The 14,463-nt window shown below is 59.7% G+C and overlaps 1 protein-coding gene across 7 annotated transcripts in view; it reads right to left on the reverse strand.

The window, feature by feature from the left end:
- Nucleotides 1-14,463, reverse strand: part of ADCY7 (adenylate cyclase 7) — a 60,061-nt gene that overhangs the window by 15,109 nt on the left and 30,489 nt on the right. For 6 of the 7 annotated variants that reach the window (XM_079908335.1, XM_079908336.1, XM_079908337.1 and 3 more), the window contains 9 exons: nt 11,738-12,175; nt 10,188-10,391; nt 8,900-9,061; nt 7,895-8,044; nt 7,448-7,596; nt 6,301-6,412; nt 2,733-2,860; nt 1,186-1,344; nt 836-968 (listed from right to left, as the gene is read on the reverse strand). In XM_079908335.1, the coding sequence (XP_079764461.1) occupies nt 836-968; nt 1,186-1,344; nt 2,733-2,860; nt 6,301-6,412; nt 7,448-7,596; nt 7,895-8,044; nt 8,900-9,061; nt 10,188-10,391; nt 11,738-11,908 (1,368 nt within the window). In that variant the 5' untranslated portion in view covers nt 11,909-12,175. The remainder of the gene's footprint in view (nt 1-835; nt 969-1,185; nt 1,345-2,732; nt 2,861-6,300; nt 6,413-7,447; nt 7,597-7,894; nt 8,045-8,899; nt 9,062-10,187; nt 10,392-11,737; nt 12,176-14,463) is intronic. The other variant, XM_079908338.1, reaches the window with a different exon arrangement.

A 14,463-nucleotide genomic window follows, 5' to 3' on the forward strand; every position in this document is an offset into this window, starting at 1 on the left:
GGAGGGGTTCCCCCAATGCTCGCTCAGCATGGCTGACCCACCTAGGGCGCACTGGGAACGTCAGCAGGATGAAGCCCGAGGGTGTCGGGGGAGGCTCACAGGCGGGCCCGCGGCTGCCCCAGAGACTGGCAGGCGGGCCAGCCCCGAGGACGGCAAAGGCCAGAGTGAGACGGAGCTGGAAGGAGCCAGCCACTGCCGACATTCTTGAGCAAGCCCCAAGGATGATTCACCGAGGGCCCAGACGAGCTGGCCTCCCACGGGCGGGAGCGAAAGGCCCCTGCCGGCGCAGGCCTGGGGCCCACGGCCCAGAAGCAGGCTCACAGCCTGCCCCACCACGGGGTCCTGAAGGGAGTGGGGCCAACCGAGAACCTGGGCGGGTGCACGCGGCGGGTAAGAGCCCAGGACACACAGGGGCTCCTGCCTATTGGCCCCCTGGCCATTCCTTGCTTCCCTGACTCCCATCCAAAGCGTGTTTTTAAAACGTGTCTTTTGAAAATCTGGACGATTAGTGACAACCTCATGGAAAATAAACTAACAGTGACTATTGTTTCTAGAACATTTATGACGCACCCAGTTGACAGGGAGGGCTTCACTCAGATTAGCTTTTTCTCCTCTTGAGGTAGGCGCCGTTGTTATCCCCGTTTCATAGAACAGAACACTGAGGCCCAGAGAAGTTGTCCCTTGGGGCCTAGACCATGCCTAGTAACGGGGCACTGCCTCCTACCCCGGGCGGGCCCCACCTCTCCCTCCACGGGGGCCATGCCCCGGGCATGGGCCCTGCTCCCAAGCACAGCCCCAGCGCCGCCCCCCAGCCTGCCGCAGCTGAGCCTCGTACCCGGGGGTCGATGACCAGGTAGGTGCGGATGTTCATCTCCTTCAGGTAGGGGTCCCGCTGCTGCCCGTGCCCGTCCTCCACCTCATACGCCTTGTCCAGGTGGTTCAGCGTCGCCTCTGTGATGTGCACCCGGCTGGGGGAGACGAGAGTCAGACAGCAGCAGGGCCCAGCGAGGGCAGACACCCACCCGGGGGTGCAGAGCAGGCAGGGCTGAGCAGGCCGGACCCTGGGCGGGCTCCCCCCACCTTCAGGTCGCTGATTCCCTCTCTGACCCCATGCTGATACCCCACCACCGCAGCCCAGAGTCAGCCCCAGACCTGTGACCCCACCGCCATCCAGCTGAGCCTCACCCAGGGACTCCAGCTGCCTCCATCCTGTTGGCCAGGGACACGTCATGGGACCACACATCATACTGCCACTTGCGCAGCCCGATGACGCCGCACAGCACGTTCCCCGAGTGTATGCCCACACGCATGCTGATGTCCACGCCTGTGGCCTCCCGCACCTGCCTGGGGCAGAGGCCCGTCAGCCCACCCCAGCCAGGGCTGCTGGGGGGCCCTGAACCCTAGAACAGGCTCAAGGTCCCTGGTAGGGGGTGTGGCACGGGGTGGGGGCAAAGCAAGGGTGCGGGGAGCGTATGGGAACAGGGCAGGCCCAGCTCACAGAAGAGAACGTTCTCAGCCTGAGGGGGCTGCCTCCTTGCAAGGGGATGAGCCCCCCATGTCTAGGAGTGTGCAAATGGATGTGGCCGCCCCAAGCTCAAAGGCTGTTGAAAGGAGGAGGAATTCCAACTGTCACTGGTCACGGTGGCTCCTGCTGGAGGCCCTAACACACTATCACTGGGTGTTACCCCTGCCTGGCAGCCCCAGCTGGAGTCTGCAGAGGAATCCAGACACTGCCCCAAACCCAGGAGAAACAAGGAACGTGGGGCCAGCCCTGGGGGGCCTTACACACCCCCATCTCTGGGAACCGGGAGTACTGGGGGTTGCCAGCACCACTTAGTACAAGGAGCCCCAACTTCAGAGTTCCCTGGGGCCCAAGGCACCCCCAACACGAGCAGGCCTCCGGGTCCCTTTGATAAGTGCGTGAGGGCCTGGGCAGCAGCCAGTGCCACGTGTCCGCCAACGGGCTAGGGATGGACCGAGCCTGCCGGGGTCAAAGCCAGTGGGAGCAGAGGGCCCCGCACAACCTCCACATGCTCCAGGGAGGGAAGGAAGCCCCAGGGCTGTGGCACCAGCCCGAGGTCACACAGGCGGTGACGCAGAGCCAGCCTGTGACCTGGACCGACTCCCTGACCGGGTTTTTTTCTGGTGAGACTTCAGGAGGACAAGCCGGAGCTGGGTTTGCGCGGAAGCTGTGCGCTGCCCGGCAGCCCAGCTGCGCCCGGCTCTGCCCCGAACGCTGGGCCGTTTGGCCAAGCCCGCCTGGCCCTCCGCCACCCGCTTGACCACCACAGACCACGGCTGCTCGGGCTCCAGAGAGCCTTGTGGGGAGCTGGGATGTTGGTGGCAAGGAGCCGCAGGAGGCTGAGGGCTAGTCCCCCAACTCTAGGGTCTTCACAGGGCGAACAGGAAGCAGACGGAGGCCTGGAGCCCAACCCTGCGTCTGCCAGCTCCCCTGCTGCTGCGAAGGCTCAGCCTCCGGAGAAACGGAGCCCAGCTGCCCGCCCTCATGGCCCTCAGCTCTGAGACTCTCTGGAACTCGGAGTCCCAGTGGGCCCAGAGGGAGGGATGCAAACACACTGCTGAGTGGTCCAGGTAAGCCTCCTGCGCCCCTGGAGCCTCACTTTCCTCATATGCAAAGCAGGGACAATGCATTCCCCAGCATGCCTTGGGGAGCAGAAGGGGCCCGCCGTGGGAACAGGCCCCAGTGCCCCAGGCTTGTGCATGGTACCTACTTAATGGCCTCACACATGTCCAGCCCCATCTTCACACAGTTGCGGGCGTGGCTGGGCAGGGACACGGGCAAGCCTGACACGCAATAGTAGCAGTCGCCCAGGATCTTGATCCGCATGCATTCATTGGCCTGCAGGGCAAGGGGGGCCTGGTCAGCAGATGGCCCAGGGGCCAGGGAGCAGGCATGCTGGCCACCTCCCCACACCCTCCAGAGTCAGCCAGGCTCTCTTCTGGCCAGGGCCTTTCTCCTGGGGCACCAGCCACCAGCAGCTGCCTCTGGGCCCGGCAAAAGGACGGGGAACACGGGGGGTCTGCAGGAGGAACCCCAAGCAGGTGTCAGGGATAAAAGCAAGTGTTACCAAGGGCGGCCACCTGAGGGCCTCTAGGGAGGCGCTACCTTCGTTTCATTCATCTATGCAATGTCTGAGCATCTACGGAGTGCCCTGCCCTGCCCCAGACACTGGGACACAGCAGTGAGCAAAACAGAAAACAATCCCTGCAGCCAGTGGCAGAGCTGGACACTAAGCTACATAAATAAAATCTGCAGACACCCATGATAAGTGCTATGGAGAAAAATGAGGAATGGGAAGGAAGAGGAAGTTCCCAGGAGGCCAGGAAAGGCCTCCCAGTGAAGGTAACATTCAAGCAAAGTCCTAAAGGAACTGAGGGAGCAAGCCATGCCAGGATCTGGAGGAAGAGCATCTGGGCAGAAGGAAGCAGCACGTGCAAAAGCCCGGAGGCCAGGAAAGGCCTCCCAGTGAAGGTAACATTCAAGCAAAGTCCTAAAGGAACTGAGGGAGCAAGCCATGCCAGGATCTGGAGGAAGAGCATCTGGGCAGAAGGACGCAGCATGTGCAAAGGCCCTGAGGCCAGAAGGGTGTTTGAGACACAGCACAGCAGTCAGTGTGGGTGGAGTGGAGAGAGCAGGAGGGATGAGAACAGAGGTAGCAGGTGCCATAAGCTATGGGGTCAGCAGGTGTCAAGGTGACCCAAGAGATGACTCTGCTGCTAGGGATACGGGGTTTGGGGAGTGGGGGAAAGATGGGAGTGGGGAGAGAGGGTGGGGTCACGTAAAAAAAATGCCCCTGGAGGGGAAGGGGAGGCCCAGGTAGGCTGTCTGAGGTTCCATCTGAGGTGGTGCTGCAGCTACTCGACCCCCATAAGCCCTTAGCAAAGGTGGCCATACATACCAAGGCCTTGAGGGTGGGGTTTTAGGGAACAGGAAGGAGAAGCTGCCTACTGGGCTCCAGTGAAGCCTTGCCCCAGCTCCCTCCTGCCTTTTCCCAGAGGGCTGGCCCCTAGAACCAGGGTACCCTCTGTCTCCAGATCCAGTGCCCACTCCCTGGCATGCCCACCAGGCCTGTGGGTGGCCACCCAGTGCCAATGACCAGGCCAGGCCCCACGCCTCCCTCGAGGTCCCCTACCCGCCAGGCCTTTGTGAGCAGTCCCCTTCCTAAGCCCTCCTGCAATGACCCATCTGAGTGTGTGCCAGCTGCTTCCCGGTGTGCTCCGTCTGGTACGTGCTGAGTTCTGAATGGCCTAACGGAGGTGGGTGAGGACAGCGCTTTCCTAGAAAGCAGCAGAAGCTTGGCGAGGGCTGGGACACCCAGGCACAGGCTCAGGGCACCGCTGCCCTTATCTCATCTCCTCCAGAGCCAGGCGCAGGATAACAGTCTGGATCCAGCCCCGCTGTCAGGGATTTACAGGAGGCCACGTTCCCCAGGCTGCTCTGCCCCGCGCCTTTGAGACTCACACACTGGAGGAGTTGTGTGAGTGTGTTGGGACAGAAAATGCCTGAGCCCAGACGCAATGCGGACACCTCTGAGAGGAGGCCCTGGCTCTCGCCAGGAGGTTACAGTTCTGGAATCTGATTGCTGATAGGAGAAAAGGCTGGGACCAGCTCTGCCTGCTGTGTCTGCCCAGGGACTGGACACTCTGGCCTGAAGACTGGCACCTGCCATAGCCTCCCTCTTCTCATCTATAAAATGAGGCTGCCTCCTGGGCCTGCCATGGAGAGCGGACTGTGTCCAAAAGGGCAAGGGCAGGTCCTTGGCTTTGTGGCAGGGGAAGAGCCAGCTGGGGCTTTGCGTAGTGAGGATGGAGCCTGGGCCCACATGAGGCCCAAACTCTAGGAACCTCCACCAGAGAAATCACGAAGGAAGGAAGCTCCTAAAGGAAGGCTCCCGGCTAAACAGACCCTCAGAGTCACACAGTCCACAGTACCCAGGGGGGACAGCTCTCCAGAGCACCCCTGGCCAGTGGTGTCCAACTGTAATTTGGTTACCTCCTGTGACGGGAAGCTCATCTCCTGAGGTGGAGCCTGCTCCTGGTGAGGTAGTCCCTCCCAAGATTGAGTGCGAGGCCAGAACTTGTTCCCGTCAAGTTCTAAACCATCGATTCTCTGCACATGGAGTCACCCGGGAGGCTCTGAAAAACTCTCATGGGTGCGGGCATGGGTACTGGGGTTTTACTTAAGCTTTTCATGTGATTCAAACACGCAGCCAGGATGGAGAGCCACTGCCCTAAATCTTACACTTGGGTCTCTACTCAGTGGCTACCACTTCCAGGAAGCCTTCCTGACCACCTGGGGCTGGGCTAAATGAGCACCCCCAAGTCCTGCCCCCTGTACCCCTCTCTTCCAACCACATAGCACGTAGCCCGGGAGCAACTTGAGGGCAGCCCAGGGCTGCTACTCAGCAGGTTCCCGGACCAGGTGGTAAATTAATGAATAACTGAGGCTCCTCCCCAGCCCCCTACACACACCCCTGGAGCTGGGTGTTGCTTGTGAAGACAAAACAGTGAGATCTCAGCTCAGCCCTCTTTGGTCTCCAGACCCCTCCTGCCTTGGCCGAACCCTGGAGGCTCTCCCTGCCCAATGCCCTCCCTGCTTGCCACCTGCTATGCTCCCCAGGGTCCTGAGGTCAAATCCCGCTCCTCAACTCAGCCCTCAAGTCCTTGAATGTCTGACCCTGTGACCATGTTCCCCGCCAACACACTCTGTCCCACTCACACTGAGCCACTTTCATTGCATGGACACACAGAGCTTTCTTTCTTCTCTAGGTTTTTGCATATGCTGTTCCCTCTGCCCATAACACTGTTCCCTTTCCTCTTCAGTTTCTTTTTAGGTTTCTCAAACTTTAATGTGCAGACTATTCACCCTGCGATCTTGTCAAGAGGCAGATTCTGGGCGAGGCCTGGCATCCCACAGTCCTCCCATGCTCCCAGGGGAAGCTGAGGCTGCTGACCTTGCGTAGTGAGGATGGAGCCGTCTCCTCCTCCAGGCAGCCTTCTGGAGTCCCCCTCTAAGCTCGTGAAGCCCAGTGCATTCCCCAGTGTGCACTGACAGTCTCCCCAGAGGCCTCACACTCTGGGGGACAGGATCCTGGCTCAACATCCACTTTGACCATGGGGCACTTGAAAGCTTTGCTGACTGAATACTAAAATTCAGCCCAGGCCTCCCCACACCCATCTCAGCACAGCGCTGGACACAGGACACGCTGTGGATGCAGTGGGAAGGGCTCCTGACTTTACCATCAGCGGAGGGGAGGCAGCACAGGTCAGTGGGCTCACCTTGGCGATCTGGTCGAACTTTCCGAAGAGCTCGTTCAGCACCACCACCAGCTCTTTTGGGGAGCAGTCGCTGGCCAGCTGCGTGAAGCCCACGATGTCAGCATAGAGGATGCTGGGGGTAGGGGGGGCCAGCAGGAGGGTCAGGGCCAAGAGCCCCTGAGCATCTGCCAGCCCTGCACCCAGTCACCCCTGCGAGCCCTCTGCCGCCAGGGATTGGGAGAGAAACCCCCCGCCATAAGGATGAATTAAAGTTCCAGAGGCTTCACATCAAAGCAAAATGAAACAAGCCCCAGTTTGCAGGGGCCCTCGGGCACCCCCACCCCTTTAGAGCCTCACCACAGATGCCTGAACGGAGCCCTTACAGGTGGGTTCTCGGGCACCTGGGAACTTCTCCCCTTCCCTATACCTGGATTTCACCTCTGCGCAGACTTCAGCGCTAAAGCCCTGGTAAGATGTGACTGCACGCTCCCTCCAGCTGAGCTCCACACCCAGCGCTTTCACACATCTAGTCCTCACGCTGCCCTTGTAGGAACCCCATTCTACAGACGAGCAAACTGAGTCCCAGGGAGGTTAAGACTTGCTGGGAAGCCAGAGCTGCATTTTGCGCCAGATCTCCCCGCTCCTGAGTCTACAGTTCTGGACCGTCCACAACCCAGAGGCAGCAGGCCAGTGTCGGGGGTAACGCTGAGCCTGCAGGCGGAGGACCAGGGTGGAGCTCACAGCGCCCACATCTGTGCTTGCTCAGGTCAGCGCCGCTGAGTAAGACTCTGCAGCCCCTTCAAATCAGTCAAAGATGGTGTCAGGACTGGGGGGGTCCCTGGCGGTCACCTGGGTGGGGCTTCATCTCCTTTTGGGGGGCCTGTGCCCCTTTGAGAATCATCTGAAAAGACCCCTTTCTTCCCAACAGTCACGTTCGTGCACAGTTTCACAATTTTAGGGGGCAGTGGATCTCCCCCAATACTAATCTAATCTGCCCCCACCCCCTGGGGGAACAAGTGGGAGGCTGAGGCCCAGGGAGGCGCCTGGATTTACCTCTCCCCAGTCCCCGTGCGGGCTGGGACCTGGGCCTACAGGTAGGAGGGCAGCGGGCCACCTGCCGGGGCCGCCCTGGGAGACACTGTGCATACGGGCCCGGCCAGCCACCCACCTGACGTTCTGGTGCCGCTTGACGTAGAGGCTGTGGAAGTTGTTGTCAGGCAGGTAGCGGCGGTCCCCGCGCTCCTTGAGCCGCTCGATGATGGCCAGCTTCATGCCCATGGAGATGTGAGCAGGCAGCACGGACAGCAGCAGGTTCTCCTGGCACGTGGGGCACAGGCAGGGCGGCGTCAGGCCCCGGGTCTCCATCCTCTCTGCCCTCCTGCCCCTCTGCCCACCACGTGCCCCATTGCTGCTGGCCTACACCCTGCGACCAACCCGGCAGGCACACACCCTCCCGTGTCCCCAGCAGCCCCCGGGATGACACCAGCACAGGTGTCTGGCCAGGTGCCCCAGGCGCCTCACCGTGCCGTTCAGTGAGCACATCCTCAGAGAAAGGATGCAGGGCGTGGGGCCCGGGGGACAGCCGGGGGGCCGGGCAGGGCCAGGCGGGTCCCACCTGCTGGCGCTTCTCGATGCGCAGCTTACGGCGGATCTGAATGCACTTCACAGTGTAGGTGAAGAGGTCTCGGGAGGCATCCTGCATCTGGTGCTTGTGGAAGGCGCCCGTGAGGTTCCCGCACAGGAAGACCACAGCGTTGGCCAGCAGCTGCGGGCGGGCCGTGACGGGCTCAGCATCAGGCCTGGCCCGTGCCCCAGGACACCGACCCCCTTGCTGGGCTGGTGACGGCACCCCCTCCCCGATCCCTGGCCTCCCAACCCACTCGGGCTGCAGCCTCCCTGGGGTGGGCAGGCAGGGAAACAGGTTCAGACTCACTGGTCTCCTAGACTCACTGGTCTCCTAGTAGGTCACTGTGACCCCAGGACCAGGACTCAGGCCTGTCTCAGCATCCGCCAGACACTCCCTGGTGCAGAAGGGCTCAGGCCCCAGAGACCAGAGCAGCCAGCCGCTTCCAGGGCGGCAGGAGCACAGCCCCTCACAGAGCCCGGAGCCCAGAGGGAGAGCCAAGGACAGCCACGGAAGGCACAGGGCCAGGCTGGCTGCCCAGAGCTCTGGCCCCCACCTCCCAGACCAGACACCAGGCCTGCTCAGGAGGAAAACACATCTGCACGTCACCACTAACGGTTCATAATCACTCAACGCAAAGGACACCAGACGCGGCGTCCGACCCTGTGCAGATGCGGCTCTGGGCTGAACGAGCGAAACCTCGGGAACAGGGCCTCACCCAGCAGTGGTGCGCTGGACCCAGGAAGGAGGCCCGAGGGTCAGGGCTCGAGGGAGGGGCTGAGCCTCCGGGGTACCCCAGGCCAGCAAAGAAAAGGCTTCAGGGCAGGGCACCTGCCGACCTGGACGAAGTCCGGCCTCGAGGCCACCCGTCGGCAAACACCTCTGTCTCCGAGGCCTCCAACTCACCCGCCCCAGCCTTGGCTGCCCTCGGCCCAAACCAAAGCCCCACCCAAGGCCTTAGCCGGCCCCGCGCGCCCAGACCCACACGCCCCTCACCTGCAGCCCTACCCGGACGCTGGGCGTGGTGAAGGCCCCCATCAGAGCGCCGAGCACCAGGAGGTGGGAGGTGCTGGAGACGACCCCGGCCACGACGGCACCCCGCGTGCTGAAGGGCAGCAGTGTGTACACCACGAAGACCACGAACAGGAAGAAGGGCACCTGCACACAGAGGCGTCGTGAGCGCGGCCACCACGCCGCCCCCGCCCGGGGCCCAGCTGGGGTCACTCCGCAGCCCCGGCTCGCGGGGATGGCCCTGGAAGCCTGAACTCTGAGGCTACGCCCCCCTCCCCGCGCCCTCGGCCCTCAGGTCGGCCCCTTCCCCACCCTGTGTGGCGAGAGGCAGCGACAGACACAGGATAGAAGGAGAAAACGACGCCCAGCCAGCATCATCCCCTACAAGCTGATTTACCACCTGGGGCTGAGGCTGCGCCTCCGCCGCCCTCGTGACCCAGCGAGCTCTCGCCTGGTGCCCACTGCCCACGGCCCTCCCTCCGCAGGAATGGTAACTACTGCCACCCCCAGCAGCCCAGCTCACCGGCCCCGCCCATGCTCTGAGCTGGCCCCTGCTGCTCCCCACCCCCCCCACCCCGCCCAACCCGCCCGCTCCCACCCCTGCTGGGAACGGCACCCTCCCCCGAGCTTCCCACCTGCATGGCTTGCCCGAGCCTCACCCCACCCCAGTCACAGGACCCAGCCCCAGTGGTCAGAGCCGCCCCCCTCCCCGGTGACAATGACCGTCCAGGGCTGGGCCCATGCCCCAGGCCAGCCAGCGCAGCTCAAGCTGGTTGAGAAAGGGCCGTCTCTTTCAGCTGGCCTGGGTAGGCTGATGGACGGGCAGCCCGGAGGTGCCGCAGGCACCTCTGTCCCGAGCTGGGGGTGGCCTGACAGGGAATGAAAGAGCACAGAGGCAAGCAGAGCCGGGAGAACTCGGGACCCGGCCTCCCTGCTGAAGCCGCAGACCAAGCCCTGGGCCCCTCCCGGCACGTGAGCCACTTTGTGCCTTTGTGCCTCTTTGAGCTGGAGATGTGTCATTTCCAGAAAGAGCGCAGCCAGACATTCAGTGGACACTCTTCTCCCACCTCACCCCCATCTCATCAGCACAGGGCTAGAGAACAAGACCAGCCCAGGGCCCATCTCAGTCACAGAACCACAGCCCGGAGAGAGGGAGGGCCCGTGGCTGGCACACCCAATGTGGCCGGTCTCCAGAAGGGATCTGATGCCCAGAGTGCACAGCTGGCTGGCAGCCCCCAGCCCCCAGGGGCGCCAGGGTCCCCTGCCCTGTTACCTGCTCCCAGTCACAGGCCTCCTTCATCCATGAGTCAAACACCAGCACGTAGCCCAGCGTCACAAGGCAGGCCCAGATGAGTAGCGCCGAGGCCCTGAGCCACCGGCGGACGAGGCACTCAACATACACGAGCGCGTAGAGAGCCACAAACACGGCAAGCGTGAAGAACGCCGTCCCCAGGACAGCCTGGTGTCTGGAGGGGTCCTGGGGGGAGGGGGCGGGGGGAGAACACACACAGAAATGCGGTAGCTTTCCCCAGCAGGGTGCCACCTCCTCCAGAAAGCCTGCCAGGTTAGCCTGTCCAGCCTGCCCTAAGCAAGGTCACTGGCTGCTTCCTCCACGTGGGTGGTGGCCATCCTCCCTCTAAACATCAAGTTCTTTCTTACCTCAGGCTTTGTGCTATTGCCTCTGCTAGGGGTGCCTTCACCACCACCTTTCCCCAGTCACCTGTGGGGCCCAGCCCTATGACGTTCTCACTCCCCACCCCTCCCCCTCAGGCGTCCCCCGGGGTCCCCAGCAGCTCTGTGCACACCTGCAGGGCACAGGTACAAGAGCACAGGAGCAAAGCTGTGCAAAGCCTCCTGGGGGAGAGGCCAGTGCTCCTAACTCATAAAGAATGAATGGATGTTTATGAGGAAATACGACCAAAGGCATCCCAGACAGGGGAAGAGCGGAAGGAAAGGTACAGAAGTGTGGCACTGTGGGGAGAAGGTAACAGGCAAGACGTTCACAGGTGGACAGCACCTGGTTTCCCCCAGAGGCCCGTAAGCTCCATGAGCACAGAGACTAATCTGGGGCCAGCACCCAGTGGGTGCTCAGTAACTATGTGCCGGATGACAAAACAAAGGCCCTGGGATTTACATCCACAGAGATACAGGCAGCACCGGCAGAGCACCTACTGGGTGCTGGCCACCTTACACATATCACCCTGTTAACAGCCTGTAGTCTCTGATGTCTTCTTCTAGAACTTTACTGTCCCATACAGCCACCACTAGCCACATGTGGCTATTCAAAATTAAATTTCCAACAATTAAAGATAAAATTGAAAATTCAGTTCCTCAGTCATACTAGCCACATTTCAAGGGCTCAACAGCCACGCAGAGGTAATGGCTAGAGCAGGACGAGGCCTAAGGCAGAGATAATATCAGTGGTGCCTGCTGTCTTAAGAAGGATTCTGAGACACACACACCCCCACCCCGGCCGGCTCCGTGAGAAAGAGTGCTGGGATTGATGCATGATGTCTGCCACGGTACTGGAAGTGGGAGCGGTGATACACAGGCCTTCAGTAAAATCAAAGTCCATTGTGGAGAAAAGTGAGGGTAATTTATTTGGCCAAATTAATGTAACATCTAAAACCACCCCAGACTTAAAAATTAAAATAAAAAATGTGTCTTCCTCCAGCCTAAATATGCTCTGTAGCACTTTACAGATGCAGAAACTCAGGCTTTAAGAAGGTAATGACTTGCCCAAGGCCTCACAAGTACAAAGCATCAGAGCTGAGACCTGGAGCCCAGGGAAGCCCCCAACGCCCACGGGCTGCCCCCACTCACCCCGTAGCTGAAGGCGATGATGATGAGGACGGCGCAGGCAGTGATGGCCACCAACAGGAGTGTGAGTAGCAGCGGCCCATGCTGGCTGGTGAGGCGGTACTTCTCGTAGAGCGTGTCGTGGTTGGGGCCCTCCTCGCCCTCGTTGAGGAAGTAGCGCCCCTTGGCCGGCATCCTCCACCTCTGGCACACCCGCCCAGCAGTCCACGCAGGAAACCCCGCAGCCTGGGGAGCATCTGTCTGCCGACACCCACCCCTGTGCGCCTAGGCCTCTGGTTTCTCCGAGCCTGGCAGGCGGAGCTGGGCAGGAGTCCCTTCAGCCAGCAGCTCCATGGACACACTGGGCCTGCACTGCTCCAGCCGCCAGGCCTCGCTCATGCCAGAGCCCGCATCTGCTTTTGCCTCCAGGCCCGAGTGAACAGACACGCAGGGTCCTCAGCTCTGCAGAGACACAAAGCAGACCAAGATTTGACCTGGACTGGGAAGGCTGGCATCGGGCGAGAGCAAGGCCAGGCCTCATAGCCCCAGGTCTGATTTATCAACCTTAACCAAACCTAACTTTTAGGTCTTTAAAGCTTGGCCCACCCCAAGGTCATAAAGCTGGTCTCCTGTGTTTCCGAGAACTGCGCGGTCCGATGCAGCAGCCACTAGCCACATGTGACTATCAAAAATTTAATTTAAGGGCTTCCCTGGTGGCGCAGTGGTTGAGAGTCCGCCTGCCGATGCAGGGGACACGGGTTCGTGCCCCGGTCCGGGAAGATCCCACATGCCGCGGAGCGGCTGGGCCCGTGAGCCATGGCCGCTGAGCCTGCGCGTCCGGAGCCTGTGCTCCGCAACGGGAGAGGCCACAACAGTGAGAGGCCCACGTACAGCAAAAAAAAAAAAAAAAAATTTAATTTAAGTTTATTAAAAGTGAAATTAAAAGTTCAATCCCATATAGAGGCTACGTGGAGAAGACAAATGGTGGCAGGAGGCGGCCAAATCTACGACGTGGGCTAGTCAACAACAGTGGTACCCAGGAGAGATCCTGGAGGGCTTGTTAAAACACAAATCACTGGGCTGCATCCCCAGTGTCAGTAGGACTGGAAGGGGCCTGAGAAGAAACGTGCATTTCTCACATGTTCCCAGAAGCTGCTGAAGCTGCTGGTCCACACTTTGCAAACTACTGGCCTACAGGACAAATAACCCACTATTAACCAGTCAGTACCATGAGAGAGAGTGGGGGTGTTACAGAATAAAATAAATCTAAAAGGCTTACGAACCCAATGCGATATAATGGACTTTACCTGGATTTTGATTTTTAAAAGCTGCAACTACAGAAAAAATGTTGAAACGGCTGGTGAAATCTAAATGTGAACTGAAGGTGGGATTAAGTTAATAAATGACACTTAATTTTTTTGAGTATAGTAATAGCTTGATGATTACATTTAAAACATTTTGAAAGTTAAAAAAAAAAAAGTCAGCCCCTCAGCCACACCAGTCACATTTCAAGCGCTCAACAGCCACACACAGCTAGCGTTTATCACACTGGGCAGCACAGAGATGGAGCCCTTCCATTATCCAGAAACTTCTACTGGAAGGCACTGCTCTAGAAGTTTGAACAGTTTACTTTCACATGTAGGTCTCCGATCCATGTCAAGGAACTCTTGTGTATGGTGTGAGGCAGGGACCAAGCTTCTTTTTTCTGAATGGATATCTAATTACCCCACCAGCCTTTCGTGGAACCGCCATCCTTCCTTCAAGAGTTTTAGTGGACGCACCTCTGTCCTAAGTCAGGTGGCCATGCATGTGAAGTCTGTTCGCAGGCTTTCTTCTGTTCCAATGGTTCTTGTGCAAAGACCTCACTCACTCGATTACTGGAACTTCTCAGTGAGTCTTGTGTCTCAGACACTAACGCCAGCTTCACTCAGAGCATACCCTTTGCATTCATGTTATGTTAAGCTTCCACGTAAGACTGAATTTTTCTAAAAGGGCCCACTGACAAGAATTTAAGAACCTTGCAAGCTCCGCTTCATAGATAAGGAAACTGCACCTCAGAGAAGAACACGGTGGACCCTTCATGACAAAGTTGAGAGCGGACCCCAGGCTTGCAATGCTTAGCCCAGAGGGGCTCCCTCTTTCCCCAGCACCATTCATTTATTTGCCCATTTGTTTATTCCCAAACAGCTCGTTAACCACGCCTAGGGCACACCAAGCCCATTATATCTCCTGTGTGTCAGGCTAGCTCTCTCTCCCCCTAGGGCTCCCAGTCTCCAGGGAGAGAAAGTTACCCAAAAAATGTGCAATCCCTAGATGCAGCGACTGGGGCTTGGGGTGGCTGACACATTCCCAGCAGGAAGCTGGTGTCAAGGGAGCAGCCCTGGACCAGGAGTCCAGGCCCCCAACATCCTCCAGGCCTGCATCAGCGATAGGAACCAGGACAGGGCAGGGGGCAGGGAGGTGGTAAGACATGGGAAGGCTCAGGGCAGTCACCAAGGGTGCAAATGGCCACTGGTGGAAGCTGTGAAGGAAAGTTGGTCCAGAGCCCCCAAAGGCAAAATAGCAGGGCACCCAGAATCCCAGAGTCTGAGTGAAGTCCCCCAGTGAGTGCCAACTGCCTTGAGTAACCTGGGGCCACCTTGGATCGGGAGTCACCTGCGGCACTAGTCCACCTGGGAGCTCCTGTTCCTCAAACCCCAGGAACAAAATGGAAAAACCACATATTTGGTGGGGGAGGAAGGGGCTGTCTG

The sequence above is a fragment of the Stenella coeruleoalba genome, assembly GCF_951394435.1.
Source record: "Stenella coeruleoalba genome assembly, chromosome: 20".
Taxonomy (NCBI): Eukaryota; Metazoa; Chordata; class Mammalia; order Artiodactyla; family Delphinidae; genus Stenella; species Stenella coeruleoalba.